Below are 18912 nucleotides of genomic sequence, written 5' to 3' on the forward strand. Positions count from 1 at the left end.
AAATACGACAGCTTAACTCTCGTGGTAAAGCTGAACTCATTTCTAATAGTACATAGGGTCACCTTAGCACATTTTGTGATCACTGTACGTTGTAGCAAAGATGTTGCAATTGACCAGAAAGCTCATGCATTAAGTCTTAGAAATGGAGCTTAAGCATCTCCTCAAGGAATACAGGAATTGATATAAAAAGACTTAACAACTATGAATCAGCAATTAAAAGTTTCAAAGAGTGATTTAAAATATCAAGGAACCTATTGCAGCACTGTTATTTAAAGAGTATTTTAACATTTTAAACCTCTTGGTATTGTTTAGGACAAGCAGAATCCTGTAAAGTGGCTTACTCCATTTCAACTGCTTTATGTCCAAGACAGCTGAAAACCACGTAAGCTTCTAAGTATTTCCAGAGCATTTACCTTTGCTTTACCTTTGTGTTTGTTAACCTTTCATTGTAAACTGGTCCCTGCAATCTGACAGTAAACTGACAGCGGTCATTCTTCCTCCTGCCACATACGTAATTTTTTTAAGGTACAGTTTAGTTGGAAAGATTCCACTATTAATGTACTACCCCCTTCCGTACCCTAGATCATGCTTCCTGCTGAAGTTCTGGGGTATTGTCTTCCATATTAAGTGAATTCAAAACAGTCAAAAATTTAAAATAACATATAGACTATCACGTAACAGCTTACTTAAAACATTAGGGTTCTGCCTACCAAACTGGATGATAGAGCTGTTTTTTAATTGCTGTCATAATAAAGTTGCACGGCTTCACCAGACAGATTTGATTCTCATAGAAACACTGCAAGTGTGTTACAGAATGTTCAATAATGAGATTACACATTCTTGTCAGAGAAACTGGTAGTGCAACTCTTCTATCTATTGATCTTAATCACCCAGATTAAGTTCCATGAAAAGTAATTTCAAATGATTGTAACATATACTAAACTGGATTTCCTGGACTTGGGAAAAGCTTCAGTATGTTATATAATTCAACATGAAGAGTTCTCCAGGATCTCCAAGACACGAACAACTTCAACCCCTCCAAATCTGACATTCCCAATAAATGAGGGAAATTAATTCAATAAGCAGATCTTTTCTGGGAGTAGAAAAAAATCTCTCCTAACAATAAGGAAAGTTAAGCACAGTAGAGGATAACAAGATGAAAAAAGTAGTTTCCATTCACGTTGCTGTAGTCTGGAAGAATTCTTTTTATCACAAGAGCAAATGAGTTTCTGAAAAATAGGTAGTTCTTAAAAAAAAAAAAAAAGATTCAAACCAGAGATTAACTGCTTTTTTTAACTATACTCACTATTTGGTTTAGGAAAATTAATCCATGCAAGGCGATCTTCCAACATTTGCTTTTGAAAGACAGTTAAAACTAAACTTTTATAGACTTAGGCCCACTGTCACAAATATGAGGCTGCCAGCACCTACTCTATTAGCTGAGCCAATACTAAGTAGAAGTAGCCACACCTATGAAGCCACAAATAAAGAACAGTTGTTCTTCAATGTATTTTTTTGTTTTATTGAATAGTTGAAGCAGGACTATAATCCAGGTATATTTAAATCAAGTGTTGGTCCACTTCCACTCATCATCAAAAAGAACTGATTTTTTTTTTTATAATAACATCAACACAAATGGAAGGAATATGAAGCATCATAGTAGGAACTTTCAACTGTACGTGACATCACACCATGATCAGACTGGTGCTACCTCAATATTTATAGACTCTCCACTGTATAGACCAGCCACACTAGTGTCATTTACCTCCAAATCATTGAAGTTCTAGGTAAAGGATCCTTCTGTCTACAGCTCACATCTGAGCCATCAACATGAGATCAAAATGCCATTTGTGCCACTAGAATCGTAGCCTTGTAGAAATATTTCTGTATTTAGTATTTTACTAAAGAATAGTTTCTATCCTCTCTGAAGTTACATATAGCCATTATAAATATTTACATCAAACATTTACAACTGGTTCATAATATACAACACAACGATTTAGCTATAATTTCTAATCTTCCAGTGTAAAAGTTTCAAACAACATGTTGCTATCATAATTTCAATTCATCTGTTTTGCACACAGTCACAGGCAGTACAGGGCATTTCAAAAAACTCATGTTACATGATAAAAAAATGGAATGATGTTACTTTAATAACAGCTACTTTGGGAATTGTTCTTTTTTTTTTTTTTTAAACAGGCAGATTTCAATTTCTAAATCTCATCTGGTGCTACTACTAACATTTAAAATAGGCTTGAGAGGGAAAAAAATACTTAGAAATAAATACACCTTTAAAAAAATTCCACAATTAACCATGTCAGAATATTTGTTTTCCACTCATTTTAAAGGAGACCTTACTCTTCATCATTTCCTTGCGCCAAAATACAGTGCAGTTCAATCCATTCTTATCTTCTGATTTGTCATCCTATAAATAATGCTGTCATACCCAGGATCCATGTTCCAGAGGTTGTAGGAGATAACTATCACAGCTAAAGCAAGACCTATCATCATCCACAGAATAATGTTGAAGATTACAGAGTAGTTGTAGTTGTATGGATAGGCAAGGTTATATGGATTTTCTGTCTTGCTCTGCAATAAAGAAAATGTGTATTACTTTAAAGTTAGCTTGCGTACAAAACACATTCTGTGTACATAGAAAATCTGAACAATCTGAATAGGAGAGATGCCACTTTTGTCTAGACAATTCTGGTGCTAGGGCATAAAATGCAAAAGTGGTTATGTGACTGACATTAATGGAATCCAAAGAAACGGGCTGACAGGAGCCTCATGAAATTCAGTTAGGACAAACAAAGCCCTGCACCTGGGACACATAATCCCATGTGACAGCACAGGCTGGGGACTGACCAGCTGGGCAGCAGCTCTGCAGAGAGGAACCCAGAGGTCCTGGTGCACAAGGTTAACAGGAGTCACCAGTGTGCGCCTGAAATGACATGGGACAACTGCACCCTGGGCTACATCCAGAGTGTAGGCAGCAAGTCAAGGAAAACAATTTTTTCCTCACCCAGGAGGCAAGACTTGCATGCACTACTGTACTGGGGAGAAAATGGCAGAAATGCAAATTCTAACAAGACTTTGGAACAAGCTGTCCAGAGGGGCTGTGGGACTTCCAGTCATGGACTCTTCAAGAACTTGGCTGAAAAAGCAGCCTGATCTAACTCCTAAATGAATCCTGCTTTGAACAGTAGGTTGGACTAGATGACCTCCAGAGGCCCTCTTCAGCCTAAATTACTACGTGATTAAGTGAAGATCAAGACAGGTAAGCTGACCTCTTCACACCCATGCCTAAATCATAGTCAGTATTGTAGTCCCTTAAAAAAGTTACAGTCAAGTGAAGAAGTGATGTGGTTTGGATCACTTTTAATACATGATACATAGAAAAATGTGCATCTACTACCTGTGAAGACTGGAGAATGGAGCGGGTCTTCCTCGTGAGGGGAGAATTAAATGTCTTTACCGCCACCACTTCTACTACTGCATTCCCACTATACAGATTAAACATCTCATCTGCAAACTGAAAAAGCAAAACCAACTTAATTTAAAACCTACACTGTAGCCAGAAATTAAGTAGAGGTTTGTTAGCAAGATGTACTAAACCGTAAGATGTCAGCTTCAGGAATAAGAAGCTTATGGAAATTTCTAAAACTTTACACTATTTTAGAATTCCGCTAGGACAGTGCCAACTTTCACCTGGGTTACAACATCTCTTTAAAACCCCTCAACCACTGTTCAGCAGACAGTAGCTTATGACTGCTTTCTGGCCTGAAACTAATTCTTTCATCCCTTTTACAAAAGGCCCACCACGGTATAGCTTCCCAATTGTATGTCTGTCAGTTTCAACAAAATATTTAGGTTCTCAGCCTTCCACTGGGGAATTATGAACTTGAATATTTTAATCTGGTCCAAAGACTAACATGTCTAGTATTTAAATATGTTTGCTTAACTGCAAAGAGGCCAAAGAGCAATGTTTAGACAAAACAGTTATTTGGCTTAGCAAATTCATTTTAACACTTTTCCATCATGCTTTTGAAACTCTCAAAAGTGACTGGCCTTTAAGATTTTATCTAACGATTACGTAAGACCTGCTAAAGAATTACTTTCTTGATCTTATTGATAGATGAACAGCAGTTATTTCAGAGGCTTGGAAATTTAGATTTATACAGCTTCGTGGGCAAGAGGAAACTAACCACTGTACCCTGGGATAAAGATATTTCCGCATTTCTGTAAGTCAGTTTTTGAGAGACATACTGGTGGGTTTAAATGCAAGATATTTATTTAGGAAAAACAAACATATTGAGTCATGTTGATATATGGTTTCAATATATTCCTACTCCTTTACGCAGAATATCTAACACATTGTAGAATCATGTCAACGCTTTTCAGAGTGACAAATTCATTCAATTTTATAACTGAACAACTGCATTTTAAAAACAAAACAACAAAAACAAGCATCAGTCAAGCCATCACTAATGAAGTGGCAATTCAAAGCAGACAGTCAATAAACTAACTCCCTTGTATTTAACACAAAAAAATGTTTCCTTAGTATTCCTGTGAGTTTTGTTTATTAGGTAGAAAGTATACCTTTTGCAAAGAGTCTACAAGAATGTGAGAAGCATCCTTGAACTGCTGAGAGTCTTCCCCATATCGTTTTCCAACCTCTTCCAAACCAGCCAATTCCAAAGAATACAGGTCTGGAGAGTGATCTTTGGCTAAGTGCTTGTGTCGAGACAGCTTTGGCACACCATTGAGGGCAGAAAGAAATTAATTCATACACAGGTTACTTTAAAAAACACATTTCATAAAATCAGTTTGCTGGGACTAATCCAGCCTCACTTTCCACAGTCATATTCCATATTGATTAGGAAGTTGAATTTCTTGCTAACTTAACTAGAAGATGTCCACAATTGTTTCTTTTCTTATTCTACAGAAGAAAGCAGATGATCATCATGTAGCATCTATTCCTAACATGATGGTACATACATGGAATATAAAGCTCTACTAAAAAGAAACATTATACTTATTCACATCAGAATCCTTGTTCTGTAACTCCTGTAAAAATAAAACTTGGAGAAAAAAAAAAAATATGTAACTACAGTACTTGGATACTACTATTCCCTTCACTGAAGCTGGCTCTTGCAAAACTGAGCAGGCTGCAACTTCTACTGTGCTGTTGCCCATGTACAAAAGTAGTTTACTTAAGGAATATGACTCCATTGTCATAAAATCCAACCAATATAACCCAAATTATCTCAAAGGACAGTAGTGATACTCTTGCACTTCCACAGGTGTGAAGCTGCAGCACTGACATTCATTTGCCTGCACAAAAGAACAGTCCCTGAAAGTAAGAATTCCTATCTTCCCATCTACTTTAACTACAGCATTTCTAGTCTGCAAGACAAAAACAAGTTGTTCTACATCATTTTCTCAAGAGCCCTATTTCTCTCCACTTGCCCTTCACCTAACGTGAACTTACAGACTTTTTCATGACTGTTTCCTTCACTTTTAAGTAGCTGAGGGCAGCAGCTTAAAGGAAAAAAAAAAAAAAAAACAAACCAACAACCCATGGCCCAAAAACCCCAAAACAAAACCTAAACCACAGCAACAAACAAGACAGTAGCTTCTTAGTAAAAAGATCATAAGAATTAAAAGCTCACCCCTCCATTGGAACATTGATATCACCATCATTATTCACGCTACAAAGTCACTGTAGTCTTTGTAGATAAAACGTTATGGTGATATGTTAAAGTAAAATGGTGGACAGGGCAAAGAACACGTTCTGAACTACCATTATACTTCTCAGGTAAGAAAACAAGGAACGCCCCAGCAAATTCTTCGTTGAGTACTTCCTGTGTCTGAGCATGGAGAAAGAGCAGCTCAGAATTACCCCTGTTCTCACCAAGCACAATACAAAAGAAACTGCAGATGATTAAGGTTCTCATTTTCTTATGCCAGTGACAGGGCTGATACAAATAGCTTGAGAATGAACTATTTAAACTGATGCAACCAACTGATGACACACTTGAATATATATCACTGGTTGCCAAGTATCCTGGCTAGGGCTCCTTTACCTTTAAAGGAGATCTCTCAAGTTTGTGACACAAGATGGGGACAGTGTTTCAAAAAACCTTACCAGGCTTGCAATATCATGCAGGACTTGTAGTTCTGACAGAAAGAGCAAGTCAACCTGGGGGAAGAGGCAGAAAGAAAGAGACAGGCATTTTCTTTGATGAAACCAAAGTAAGGGAAGTCTAATAATTATGTTGCAAGTTACAGTATTTTATATCAGGTTATGCCTGTTACAGCATCAGAACATACTAGAAGGAAATGACTCTTTCAATAAAGTTATTACAAAAAACCTTAAAACTTAGTTCCTAAAATTCGGTTAGAAAAAATTAGAGTGGACTCTCCTAGGTAAAGTATGGTGGGGGAAGGGGAAGGAGGAAAAGCACAAGCTAACTAAGAACAAGCACAAGCTAACTAAAAAAAAAAAAAAATCGTAAAAGTTCCCACTGATTAAAGTTTTTACCTCATTGTTTCTGCTGAGGGAGTTCAGAGGAAGAGAGCTGAGAATGGAGTTGTCCTGGAATAAGCGGTTTCGCAGTTGGCGCAGTGTGACAGAAAGATCTTCAAATACGGAGTTTGCCTTGCCCACCATGTACACTCTCTGCAGGAATAGCCATTGTTTAATAACAAGAGAGGTTAGTTTTTAGTTTTTCCAGTCACACGTTATTAATCAATTATACTTGCAATCTCTCTCCAATGCAAAATATTTCATATAATTAATTGGTTTTGCTCCAGCCACACAAGTGGAGAGAGGTTTACTATTTAAAACATCTGGAATCAGAAGTGAAGCAATACTCACTTCCTCACTGGGGGCCAGCTGCAAGACCACAGGGGTTTCCTCAGAGAACAAAGTATGAATAGCATTCGCAACACTGTCAAGACTGAAAGGAACAGCCTAGAAGACAAAGTCTAGTTAGATTTTTGGGTAAAACAGGGCCTAATGATATAAAAGGAAATAATGTGCTGAACTACAGAATTCTGGAAAAAATAGGACAATCTCTATGACTATTTCCAAAGTGATAATAACAAATAATAGGAGCCAATCCACAAATCAAAACTGTGTATCTATGAACAGACAATTTCTTTGTATATATGGTAGACGCAATATGTTTTAAGAACTCCAGGGGGCCATGATTGTGTAATTAAGAGGCTTACTTAAGCTAAGAGTATAGCGTTGTTTATCAGTAAAGCAAGACCAACAAATACAGAAGCAATACAAACAGGGAAACCAATCTTAGTGCAAATGCAAAGTTACGAACCACAGAAAACTGATGAATGAAAACATACCAGTAGAAAGACCAACTGCTGAAACACCAAAAAAAAAGCCATATAAAAAATTACTAAGAATAAAATAAATCCTAGCATGGTACAGTGCCACTACTGGAAAGCTAATAAAACTGTGAGTTTTTGTAACCACTTACTTCCGGGTTCATTTAAAAAGAAGCAGAGTGGCACATTTCCATTCACCAGTAAAAGAGCATAAAAATATTTTTCTAATAAATTTTAGTAAGCCTGTAGGCTAGGTTAATTTGTACCCAGCAGTCTGAACATGGACTCAGTCTCATGGAGAACCAGTACTTTGCCAGCATATATTTGGGGCAGCTCATCTGAAGCCACGGCAGCAGTTAACTGAACCAATTAAAGCTTAGGAATATTCATTCCTGTTAATAGGAAATAAAGAAAATATGCATTCTGTACACATCAGAACTTTATCAGATTTACAAGTGCAAATACAACTGAAGACTTCAAGTATATTTAAGGTTTCCACAACTTAGCAATGCCTACACAGTCAGGTGCAGACAATCCTAAATCAGTTTTGGTCCAGATACCATTTCAGCAGTGCCAACACATAACTGTGCCTGAACCAGTGAGCTGTGCTTGAAAGCTGATGTGAAAGCAGATCTGTGTCAAGCTGAATTTGACCTGAGCTCAGTTTAAAGCCACATAACAGTCCAATTAAACACTGATATTTTAAAACAAATTTAAAGCCTGCCCAATACCTGTAACAGTGATTTCATAGGGAAATCATCACCTCACCTTGGGGTGTGCAACAGGGTGTCAATATTAAACAAAACAGTATACAACACTGGTACTGATGATTCCACAGTTTGACTGAAATAATAAAATAAATAATAATTCTTAACAGGAGCACAGCAGTTGCACAGAGCCAAAATGCATGGCAAACTAGTGCAAGACAAAGCTTTCCAAGATAGGCAGAAGCAGAATTAACTAACTAGCGATAACCTGAAAAACAACTTATTTGAAAAGGGCTGTGGGTTCATACTGCACAAACAGCTCAACACAAAGAACTAGTCCAATGCTACAGCAAAATGGATTAAAGCAGACAATGTATTTATAAATGAGGAGTAGATACTGTACAGTTACCAATATTTTGTAAGTTACTATGTTCCTGTTAAGACGTATGTGGACTAAATCATATGACAGAAGAAGAGACAATGAGCATAAATTTAAAAACAGGAACTTCTATCTTAACACAAGAAAACATTTTTTTACTGTAAGAGTGGTCAAATACTAGCACAGGTTGCCCAGAGAGGTTGCGGAGTCTCCATCTGTGGAGACACTCATAACCCGACTGGACACAGTTCTGGACAGTCTGACCCTGCTTGTTCACGGGGTTGGACTAGATGATTTCAAGAGGTCCTTTCCAACCTAAATGCTTCTGTCTTCCTATGACAAGTGTGAGAAAAGAGTCTCAGCAAAGACAGACAGTGACAGGTAAATGTAATGTTGTTTGTTGTTTGCTTTCTGATACAGTCTAATTGAATTGTGTCTCAAAGTGCTGTATTTCACAGTCAAGTACTTGAGGAAAACTCAAAGACTGCTTAGAGGGCAATACAGTATCAAAGAATCATCATCATATAAAATGCTATCACACACACTCAGCTGAAGCAAAAAAAGTAGAAGTTAATGATTCTGACTACGAATCAAGAAATTAACATGGGAAGTCGTAGATTCTCTGCTTCTTGGTACAAACATATTAAAACTAGATGCCTTTCAAGAAGAACATGCATTGGTCAAACAAGTTACTGAACTCAACACAGGAGGCCCTGGGTGATCTTAAAGGTCCCTCACCTTGTACAGGAGTGTGACTGGATTATTTACCTATATAGCCTGATCCATCATTCTAGTGGGGTATGCGAACTTCAAGTGAAGTAAAAAATAAGTAAATGTCAAGGGCTACGGTAGAGAGTCATGTACTTCTCATTAGATCACAAGAGTCACAGAAGTCACACAACAGTTCCAAACGCGGATACTCACATTCTCAATAGGGTAAGAAACCCCTTTCACAGGCAATGCCAGCTTGTCTACTCCCTTCACTGTTACCAGCACAGTAGCTCGTGGTCTGTGAAACAGGTCACCCACTGCAAGCCCAGGCCAGGAAAGGTCCTATTACAAAATAGTAAAAAACAAACAAAAAAAATATTTCACAGGAAGAGAGGAGCCCTCCCCTACCATTACAGCAAAATGCCTCACTATCTTGTTAATATCTCTGTGCAGGACAGCATACTGGAAATTTCATGGCAAAGTAAGTTAATACTAGAATGCTTTCATCTTGAATAATGCTGTCTTAAGTTAACCATGAAGAAACTCGTAGTTTAAAAGCTACAAGTAACTTCATAGCAAAGTCTACACTGAGAAAGCATTATACATATCAGATATATCAATAATTATTTCCCATAATTAAATTAGAAATATCATAGTCTGTATTTAATAAGTAAAGGCTGAATTTAAAAAAAGCCACCAAAACAAAACACAAACAAAACAAACAAAAAAAATCCAACCCTTTTGCAAAACACCACAGAAACAGGTTCAGGCACCTTAAAACACTAACATCTTGATATTTTCAGTACCAGAAAGAAATGGGGGGAAGAGAGAAGAGAATGTCAATCATACCAACAGCCTACTAATCTAAAACTTACACATTTGCATAAAAACACAAAAAGATTGCATAGAAGCTTACAGTTTTGTATCAGTAAGAGCACAGTAAAAGCTACCTGGCTGGTTTATTCATGCACAAAAGATAAATTCATCTATTTGGAATGAATTCAAACAGATTTCTCCACTGTGTAAAAGACATAACTGCTTACATAAGTTTATGAAAGCAATTTATTTGGATTTTAGAATTAAACGCCATTGACATTATGATCTGTATTACCTCAAAGAAACAAAATAAAAACCTTTTAAAGCATCATCAAGGATGAAAAAGGGGTTCAGTTTTATCTTGCCTTAGCAAGAGAGGAATACTGAATGACTGGTTTTGAGAATCCCCAATGTAATGCAGTAAGAATTCTAAATTCTCTACAGCGTACCTACTGCACTGTCAGTTTACGTTCCTAGACTACAGCCTTGATGTAAACAGCAAAATGAGTGTTTAGGTCCTGCAGTGTTCGCCATACCAGGGTTGGAAGCTGCCTACACAGTGATCTCTGCCTTAGTGACAACACTGATAACTTTCAGTTTCAGGGCTTAACTGAATAGAGTAATTTAAACACCTCCTTCCCTGCCTGCTTCTAGGATTTGAGATAACACTAACAGAGAACTATTTTTAAAGGATGCTGCGTATCCATCACAGCAAATGAATTCCAAACTTTGGCAAAAGCACAGAAAGAATACGTAAACACCTTTTTCCATGATAACCATGTTATACCTCCAGATGACCAGTATGCCAAAAGCCTAGTGTCTAAATGGGCCCAAACGCGCTGTTTTGCTGGGTGTCTTTACATGCAATGCACACAAAACCATCTGATATATTTACTCGATAAAATAATCAAAGTATACTTCTTAGGAGTACTATTCATAAAAATTTCTGTTACTCAGTTAATGACAAAAAAGCATAATTAACTGACAGCAAGATATTTTCAGACAAATTCCAAAACACAGGCTAAATGGACCTGCATTCAAACCAGAGTTATCAGACTTCTTGCTTAGCTGCAGTATGGAAGAAATGGGAACTGGCCTTCCTCACCAGGGTTGTAAGAATATCCCAGCTGGTAGCTTTAAGTACCTGGCCACACAAAGACACTGCTAGAGATGCCTGGCAATTAAGCTTTCACATACTGTTTCAACAGTCACTCATCCCTGCTGAAGCCCAGCAAAAAATTCAGTAGGCAAGATGGACTCAATCCAAGGGCTCCTACTCACGAGCCCCACTTTAAACATCACTAAAGCTATGTTCAAACACCTAATTTGGGAAACTCTACAACAAATTAGGTTTTCAAGTCTTTGGATTACTTCCTAACTCTTTGGTTTATTTGTTCTTATTAACTATGCTCAGCAGACAAGGTTGCTGACCTGACAAAATGCCTGCCTAGCCATCCATTTCTCATAGTCTTCACAGTACCCAAGAGCAAAGCCCTACAGATCGAGCTTGTAGGCAAGAAACGACAGTGGTTTCCACAGATTCTCAGTACGTGACTACAGATGGGGGATACAGCATGTAGTTGGGTCTCAGAGGAACTGAAGAACATCACCGTAAAGACTCCACAGGCTTGTTTCCTTCTGTAGCTGATGATTCAAATTAGCCAGCTAGCACAGCCTTTTGCTGCTCATATGACTGATATAGCTCTGTGCTTGGAAACCACATTCTGACAAGTCATTCATTCCTCATGGCAAAAAGGATGACATTTTATATATTCCAGCACATGACAGGAAGATTTGCACGCTAAATGATCAGGTCTGTCGGTTTAGAGGTATTTCAAAATCAAGACTTGAAACATACTTCTTCAACAGAAAAGCCCATGGATAATGCAGCTACATCTGGGATCCGCTCGCCAGGAATGGGCCAACTTCCATCTCGAAAAACAACTGACTGAGGCGATCGTAAGACGCTAAATTCATCACCGCATACACCTAAAAACAAACAAAAAAAGCTGTCAGAATTTTCAATCTTTCTCTTGCATCACAGAAAAAGTGTATTAGAGCTTAGTAATATTCCTTATTCCTCCCTCTCATACCTATCAATTTATGTAACACCGATTGTGTTACATGTGAGAACCGATTGTTTTAATGCTCTGGAATACAAAAATAAGGTTTCTATACAGCAATGACTAAGGATGGACAAATCCACATTAACAAAAGTAGGGCAATTATTCAAGCAACAGCACAGTACACTTCTGCATACTCACTAGCAGGTTGTGACCGGTGTTCCAGTTCAGACCTGGGAAAGCTAACTCTCAGTAGAGACACGCAGACTCCAAAATCCTATTAGCTCACAAGCAGCTATGCACCAACACGGCTCTGTTTGCTTCCAGGACTGCTTGGCATAACACCTCTTTTCATGCAGACAACAGCCTGAGCCCCTGAACCCAGAGCCAGGAGGATCAGCAGAGTCAGTGCTGGCTTAAACAGAGCACTGCCAGGAACAATCTGGCTTCTGCAGAACAGCTCTGGTATCTCTGCTCTGCCTTCTCAACCACGTGGCATTGTGAGATGTTTTTCTTCCTCAGATGCAGTACTGGACCTAAGCCGATGGTGTGAAGCCACAATCTGTAATACTTCTCATGTTGGATTTTCACTTCCCCTTCCCTCTCTTCCCCATTACCTTGAATAGCAAAGTTGACTAAAAGCATTATTTCTAATCTGTATTATGATGACAGTAATTTATTACATAATAAAGTCAGAGAGCACTCCATGAAATAAGAGATGGGCTTACTTCAGTCTAACTTCCTATTTTTAAGTCACTTAAGCATAACTGCAATACTGTGTGCACAATTACCTAAATAAATTTTAAAATGCATTTAGTGCCTATAAGCAGTAACATGCATAATGCAAAACTTCAGACATATCCCCCCCAATGAGCAATCTTTGTATGTTTCTACAAGAAAACTAATCTCATACAAGACTCGAAAAAATCAAGTAGGAAAACAATAAATATTTGCAGGCCACCTAAGTTCTAATTATATACCAGTCTGACTACATACTCCAAAATTAAATGAATAAGATAACCCTCTAAAAAAAAAAATACAACAACAAAAAAAAAAAGAAGTATTTACTCATATGATTACTGAAAATTTGTTACCGATTCAAGCAGCTATATAAAATAGTTTCCCAGGGCATCTGCAAAACTAAAGGCTATTTACAAAAACAATGCAATAGTAAACTGATGTGTTGTGCAGTTATAATCTTCCCTAACATTAATTTAGCCAATCTGACCTTGAAGATGCTGTTTTAAAGCCTGGATCATGATCACGCATACAAATGTTGACAGTAAACCTGAGCTATATTATGATAAACATACTGAAGGAACAAAGGACTGAGACACAAGTCAGGGAAGGGTGCCAAAAGGTAGGAAATGGGCCCAACCAACAAACATATGGGGAGCAGATTCAAGCTTTTTTTGTTTTAAATTGATATGTGTTCATTGGATGGCCTGCTATCAATTTTAACGCTGTATCAACCCATATTTGGAAGAACAGAAATGCTTCCAGACTAATTTGCTTAGGAAGGAATTTACAAACTGCTACAAACATTTTTGCTCAGTCTGTAGGATTTCGTGTTGCTTTAATTTTTCACAAGGCTATAAGACAATCGCACATCTTGTCATTTATGACAAGTTGGCTTACTTGGGACAAGGCTGCTTAGGCAGATAAAATTACAGCACCACCCTTTTTTTACCAAATTTGCCTTGCTAGGCTTGTTCAAGGCCTCAACAGGCAAAAACCGAATTTGAACTTGGGAACACAAACCTCCTCCTCAGCCACGCTGTAACTGCTTGACCACGACACCCCACTGGGCCACGTATTCCATGATGTCTAGAGAGTAAATTCCGAGACGCAATTCATCCTGCGTACTGCTATCCACCCACCTACGCAAAACTTAAACTTCTACCTTACCGAAGCTGTACCTCAGGAGAACTTCGGCTCATCAAAAGCCTCTGTGAGCCCGGACTGAGGTGCATTACTGACTGAAAGCTACTGACGGGGCCTGGCAGCCTGAAGGGCTATGACAAGCCCGACTCACCGCCCAATGACAGACACCCCCCCCAAGCGACAGCAAAAGCCGTTCGGCAGAACAGGAAAATATGTCCAAGGTAACAACACAATGTGTATTTACACACAAACACCACCGATCCTGTGTCACCCCACCCACCCCGCAAGGCTCGCGCCCCCCCGCCCCCCCCCAATCGTTCGCACGCCCCTCTCCCACCGTTGCGGCTGAGCCCGCTGAAGCACGCGCGGCCGCCCCTTCCCCCGCAACGTCCCTCCGCAGCCCCTCCCTCCCCCCCTGAGGCAGCTGGCCAGGCCAACGCTCCCCCAGGCTGGCTCGACCCCGCTTCGCTCACCGGCGAGGCAAGCCGATGTCAGCAGCAGCACCGTCACCTCCAGGGCCCAGGGAGCCCCACCGCCCCGCTCCATGTCCACCGCCGCTACCGGCCGCCGCGCTGCAAGACACCGCCAGGAAAACGCCGGGGCGGCCCGCACCGTCCGTCGAACAGATACCCCGACCGCCCCGCCCACCGGGCGGTGCTGACGGACAACCACCGCAGCCAATCTGCAGGTGAGATTCAGGGCGGTGGGGCGGGGCTCTGCAAGAGTGACTGACGGAACTGACCATTCACCAGTGAAGTCCACCCCCACCCTGTCACGGGGCTGACCGGTCAGGTGAGAAGCTGTCCCGCCGGGAGGGCGGAGTCTTAATTTGAGTGGCGTTTCCGCTTGGCCAATCGGATCGCGAGAGATCTCTGCACCATTTTCCTCTTCGAACCGTAAATTCAGAGGGGAGAGGTGAGAAGGCGGAGCCTCGCCGGAGTGAGTTGACGGCTGATCTGACCAATCGAAGTGCGAGGGATCGGGGCCTTGCCCCTCCCACCGCTCCTTAGCACCACCGCGGTGGCGTTCGGCGGAGGGGTGGTTGGATCAGGCAGCCTCCGTGCGGGGGGGGCGGGAAAGAGCTCTGATTGACAGCTAAATGCACCATTCAGACAGCAAGGGCGCCTGTTCCGCTCGCTTTGCACCTCTGTAGTGCGGGGTCCCCTGGCTCTGAGGGCTTGGTCCTGCGGGGAGGCCCGGGCCCAGGCCCTGGCCCTGGCCCTGGCCCTGGCCCTCAGAGGCAGCGGCTGTACTAGGCGTCCCAGTTCTTCCCCTGTGTCTTTCTGGCAGTGCATCTGGTGTACCTGAGGAGGCATGAAGGGGAGGACGAGAATCCATGTTGAAGGAGGGCTACTCCCTCTAGTGAGGGGGCCTGTTTCAGGGGGGAAGGGCAGTTGTTACTGGTTTTCTTTTTTGCTTCTCTCTTCAGTGGGGTTTGAAATAGATAATTTTTAAGCTTGCGTGTTTATGCCTGTCACCTGCCTCAGCACTTGAAAGGCAAGCAAAGGAGCTTGGCAGTGAGTTGGGCACCACCGTATAGTTTGCGGTTTGGATATCAAGCCTTCAAGAGCTTGATTGGGTCCGTTAAGCTGGTGAGGGTTTATTAAACTGGTGAGGGGCTGAGATTAAGTGTTTGGGAAATCCCTGCCCAGTTCCCTGATGGTTTGTTGAGATCGGTTACAGTAACATGCGGGCTCACTACCCCAGCCGTGCTCTTCTCACTTCAGCTGTTCTTGCTTGTAATAGAAGCAGGCAGCTGGGTGCGTGCTGTTCAGTGTGTGTGTAGTATTCCTGTAATACACCACGGGCAATCAAGTCACGAGTATTTCTTGGGGTCTTTGTACGGTTTTAGGCTCAGGGATCTTGAGGAGATTCTCTGCAAGTTGAGGCAGAGAAAACTGAGCTTGGAGGGTGGATTGCCTTCTAGCATAGGACATTAACACCTCCATTCATTGTGGAGAACCTCCTATGAATAAAACTCTCATTTCTGTCCTGGATTCCTCAGAAAGCAATGTGTGTAAGTTCACAGGAAATCCAGGAGAGCTAGGGAGTACTCTTATCTGCTTTGCTGGAACACGGTAACCGTCTCGCATGTTATGTGCTGAACGTGCCAGAGATTACTAGCTGTACAGCTATCTGACCAAAGCGATTCTGCTATGTATTTAGAAATTCTAGCCAACTATAGAAATACTCTGAAAATCTGCCTGAGCAACATTTCTGTACTGAAAAAGGAGCTGTGTGTAGGAGAATCAGTGAATGAGTTGGGGAATGGCAGGGAGTAAAATGAAAGTGTATGTACAACAGTTGAACAGTATTTAAGAGACTAAATTTATATCCCTGCATCTGCCACATGATAGTGTGTGACGATGAGCAAATCACCAGCTTTTCATAGGCGGCAATAATAGCCTGTTCCTTGTCTGAGATATTTGCATAAATGAGGAGGAGCTACTGCTCGCATTGTTGTCAGGTGGAAACTATACTTTGAATATGAAAACTATCCCAAATGTGTAGAGTACTCTAAAATTCAGCAACCGGGCAAGTTACGAGCACTTCAAAGTAATACTCACTTATTCTTTACTGTGTATCGTGCATCACAAAACCAGCACCACAAACAGCTTTTGTAAAATAAATGCAAATAATTTTTTTGTGAGATTACCTGGATGCTGTAGCGAAGAGTATGATCAAAATAGTTGCTTCCTTATGGGCTTTTCTGCCTTCAGAACAGGATTAGAAGAGCATACAGGAGACACGACCTGGGTCCCTGAACAACAGAGATATTGAATGCTTGCTTTTTCAATGAGCCCAGCTTGTTTGTGCACCGAGCAAAGCAGGACAATATTAAAAAAATAGTATCCTATCTTGTAAGCTGATCACAACGTGTATGCCAGTGGGTTCTGGATGAAGGTTATGTGGGTTACCTTATTTTTGGCATTTACTGGCTCTTGGGTGCTTGACTTTGCAAGTGTAGTGTGCTATTTACTGTGTATATTTTAGCAATGTTTCAAAAAGTTTTACCTATCTAGGAAAATATGTTTTCTGCACCAACATGCTTGTAGTCTGAAGTAGATGATCATAGGACATCAAATATGGGTATACACTGGGTTGCCTTGCACAGTAGCAGCTGTAGAGCTGCATTGTCCTCCTTACCCTCCCCCCCTTCAGATTGTGTCTACACCCAAAATGTGCATAGAAATAAGGCAAGGAGAGTGGCTCAAAGCCATATGTTTATGAAACTACTAGAGGGCATTAGGTGAATGTGATGGTGTTTTAGATGGGAACATAGCAGGAAGTGCAGAGCAGGGAAAGGAGGGTGTGAGGGAAGAAGTTTCTCTTTTCATCTAAATCATGGATTTCTTACAAATATGATGTGTAAAAGAAGGGGACAGGGTGAATAAGTGTTTTAAAAAAGTTGTTTCTCTTATATCTGTTACTATCTCTGTGTTTCATATCTGTGCATGTTAGCAATCATTTCAGATTTTGTTATGATTATCTTGATGCTGTTTTCCATAAAGCTTTCACTCAGGAAGTCATGCTACAACCACCAAAGATTGTTATCTTATTTTTTCGTATTTGCAAAGGGATTGTATTTTGGGGAATTTAGGGTTCACATTCCCCCTTTTTTTTCTGAACTCTTCGTGCTGGCAATACTATAATTTAATTCTAGAAATAGAAGAGAAATCAGAGTTCTGCATTTGGATATTCATATATTCCTTCCCTGCTACTTGAATTGCTTTTTTTGTTAAAATCACAATAGAAACATGGTTTGTGAAGAAGAATCTCTTCTATCTTATGTTTTCCTGTTCTCATCTTGGTTTCTTCTTTGGGAAAATAATAAATAGAAGCAATAAATTTTATTATGAAACAGTCAAGTCTCACTAACTCTGTACACTGGTTTTCAGTGCCCACTGGGTATATCTGTATGTCAATGAAGCCCAGTATACGAGAATAATACCATCACTTTACAGGCTGGCAGTTCTAGCTATTTTCTCTAGGCTTAATTTAGATCCCAGCTGTGCTTTGAAGAGAGTGAGTTTTGTAATCCTGTAAGCAATACTTCTGGCAAAATCTACACGCAGTAAAATTATTCTATTAAACTGATTTCATTCTGAGCTTCCGCTCAGGGCAAGTAAAAAAAGGAGACAACATGCACATTAGGTCAGAAATAATTTTTATAAAGCTATATACTGCTAGTAGCAGTCACAAAATCAAAGTGCCAGCTGTAGGCAAAATACCAGTATTCACTGGCTCTGTTAGTAGTGTGCTGTGCAAAAATGTCTTCGGCAAGAATTGCTCATGTGGTGTTTGGATGCTGCCTTTGCCTAGAGCCCTGTCTGTACTATCAGCATCGCGGATGAAATGATGGTAGAAGAGGGAATATGAGGAAAAGGCTGAGTCAAAGAGCCAGCCATTTGTACTGGACTACTGTGTTATTGCTTGGTTTCATTGTATCGCTACTAAATCTAGTGTAGTTGCTAGCAGGATTGTCTCAAGCGTTATTTCCAAAATGGTGCTTTAACTGGAGAGTATTTCCCTAGCTGCTGCAAACACTGGGCCAGTCATATCCTATGGGAAAGAATGAATTCCCAGTGCCAGGTACTATTTGGAGTTACTAGGTCCAGAATCACATGGAGGGAGCAATAGCTCCTTTGGTACTAGGCTTTACAGTCTCACAGAAAATGTATGCACAGAAGATAAGCATAAGCTTTTAAAATAAAATTGAGAAGATAAAACACTTTTCTGTGATGCTTTCTGACTTCGACACAGTAATGAAACGTGCTTAACACACTACGATTAGTTGGACACCCCCTCTCCTAGTGTGGTGGGAGAACAAGACACATTTGAAAGACTCTCTGTTGGGCAGTTAGTTTTGGGGCTCCTGACGTATTGGGAGGTGAGAGACTGGAGATGATTGTGCCTGGCTTGGCAATTTATACTGGTTGCAACTGAGAGACAGGTCTCATGTGAAAAGTTGTTAGTCCTTGCCACTGAATTGCTTTGTGGT

At 40.3% G+C, this 18912-nt stretch overlaps 1 protein-coding gene across 1 annotated transcript; it reads right to left on the reverse strand.

Annotated features, from left to right (window-relative positions):
• Positions 1-1486: 1486 nt before the first annotated feature.
• On the reverse strand, positions 1487-14547 carry ATP6AP2 (ATPase H+ transporting accessory protein 2). The gene is made up of 9 exons (XM_082498691.1): positions 14384-14547; positions 11822-11952; positions 9361-9489; positions 6881-6976; positions 6545-6682; positions 6149-6202; positions 4600-4749; positions 3416-3532; positions 1487-2589 (listed from the first exon to the last, which is right to left on the reverse strand). Exons 1-9 carry the CDS (start codon positions 14454-14456, stop codon positions 2395-2397), a joined length of 1083 nt encoding a protein of 360 aa, XP_082354817.1. The 5' UTR covers positions 14457-14547; the 3' UTR covers positions 1487-2394.
• Positions 14548-18912: the final 4365 nt, after the last annotated feature.

This window comes from Vanellus vanellus (assembly GCF_965231255.1).
Source record: "Vanellus vanellus genome assembly, chromosome: 1".
Taxonomy (NCBI): Eukaryota; Metazoa; Chordata; class Aves; order Charadriiformes; family Charadriidae; genus Vanellus; species Vanellus vanellus.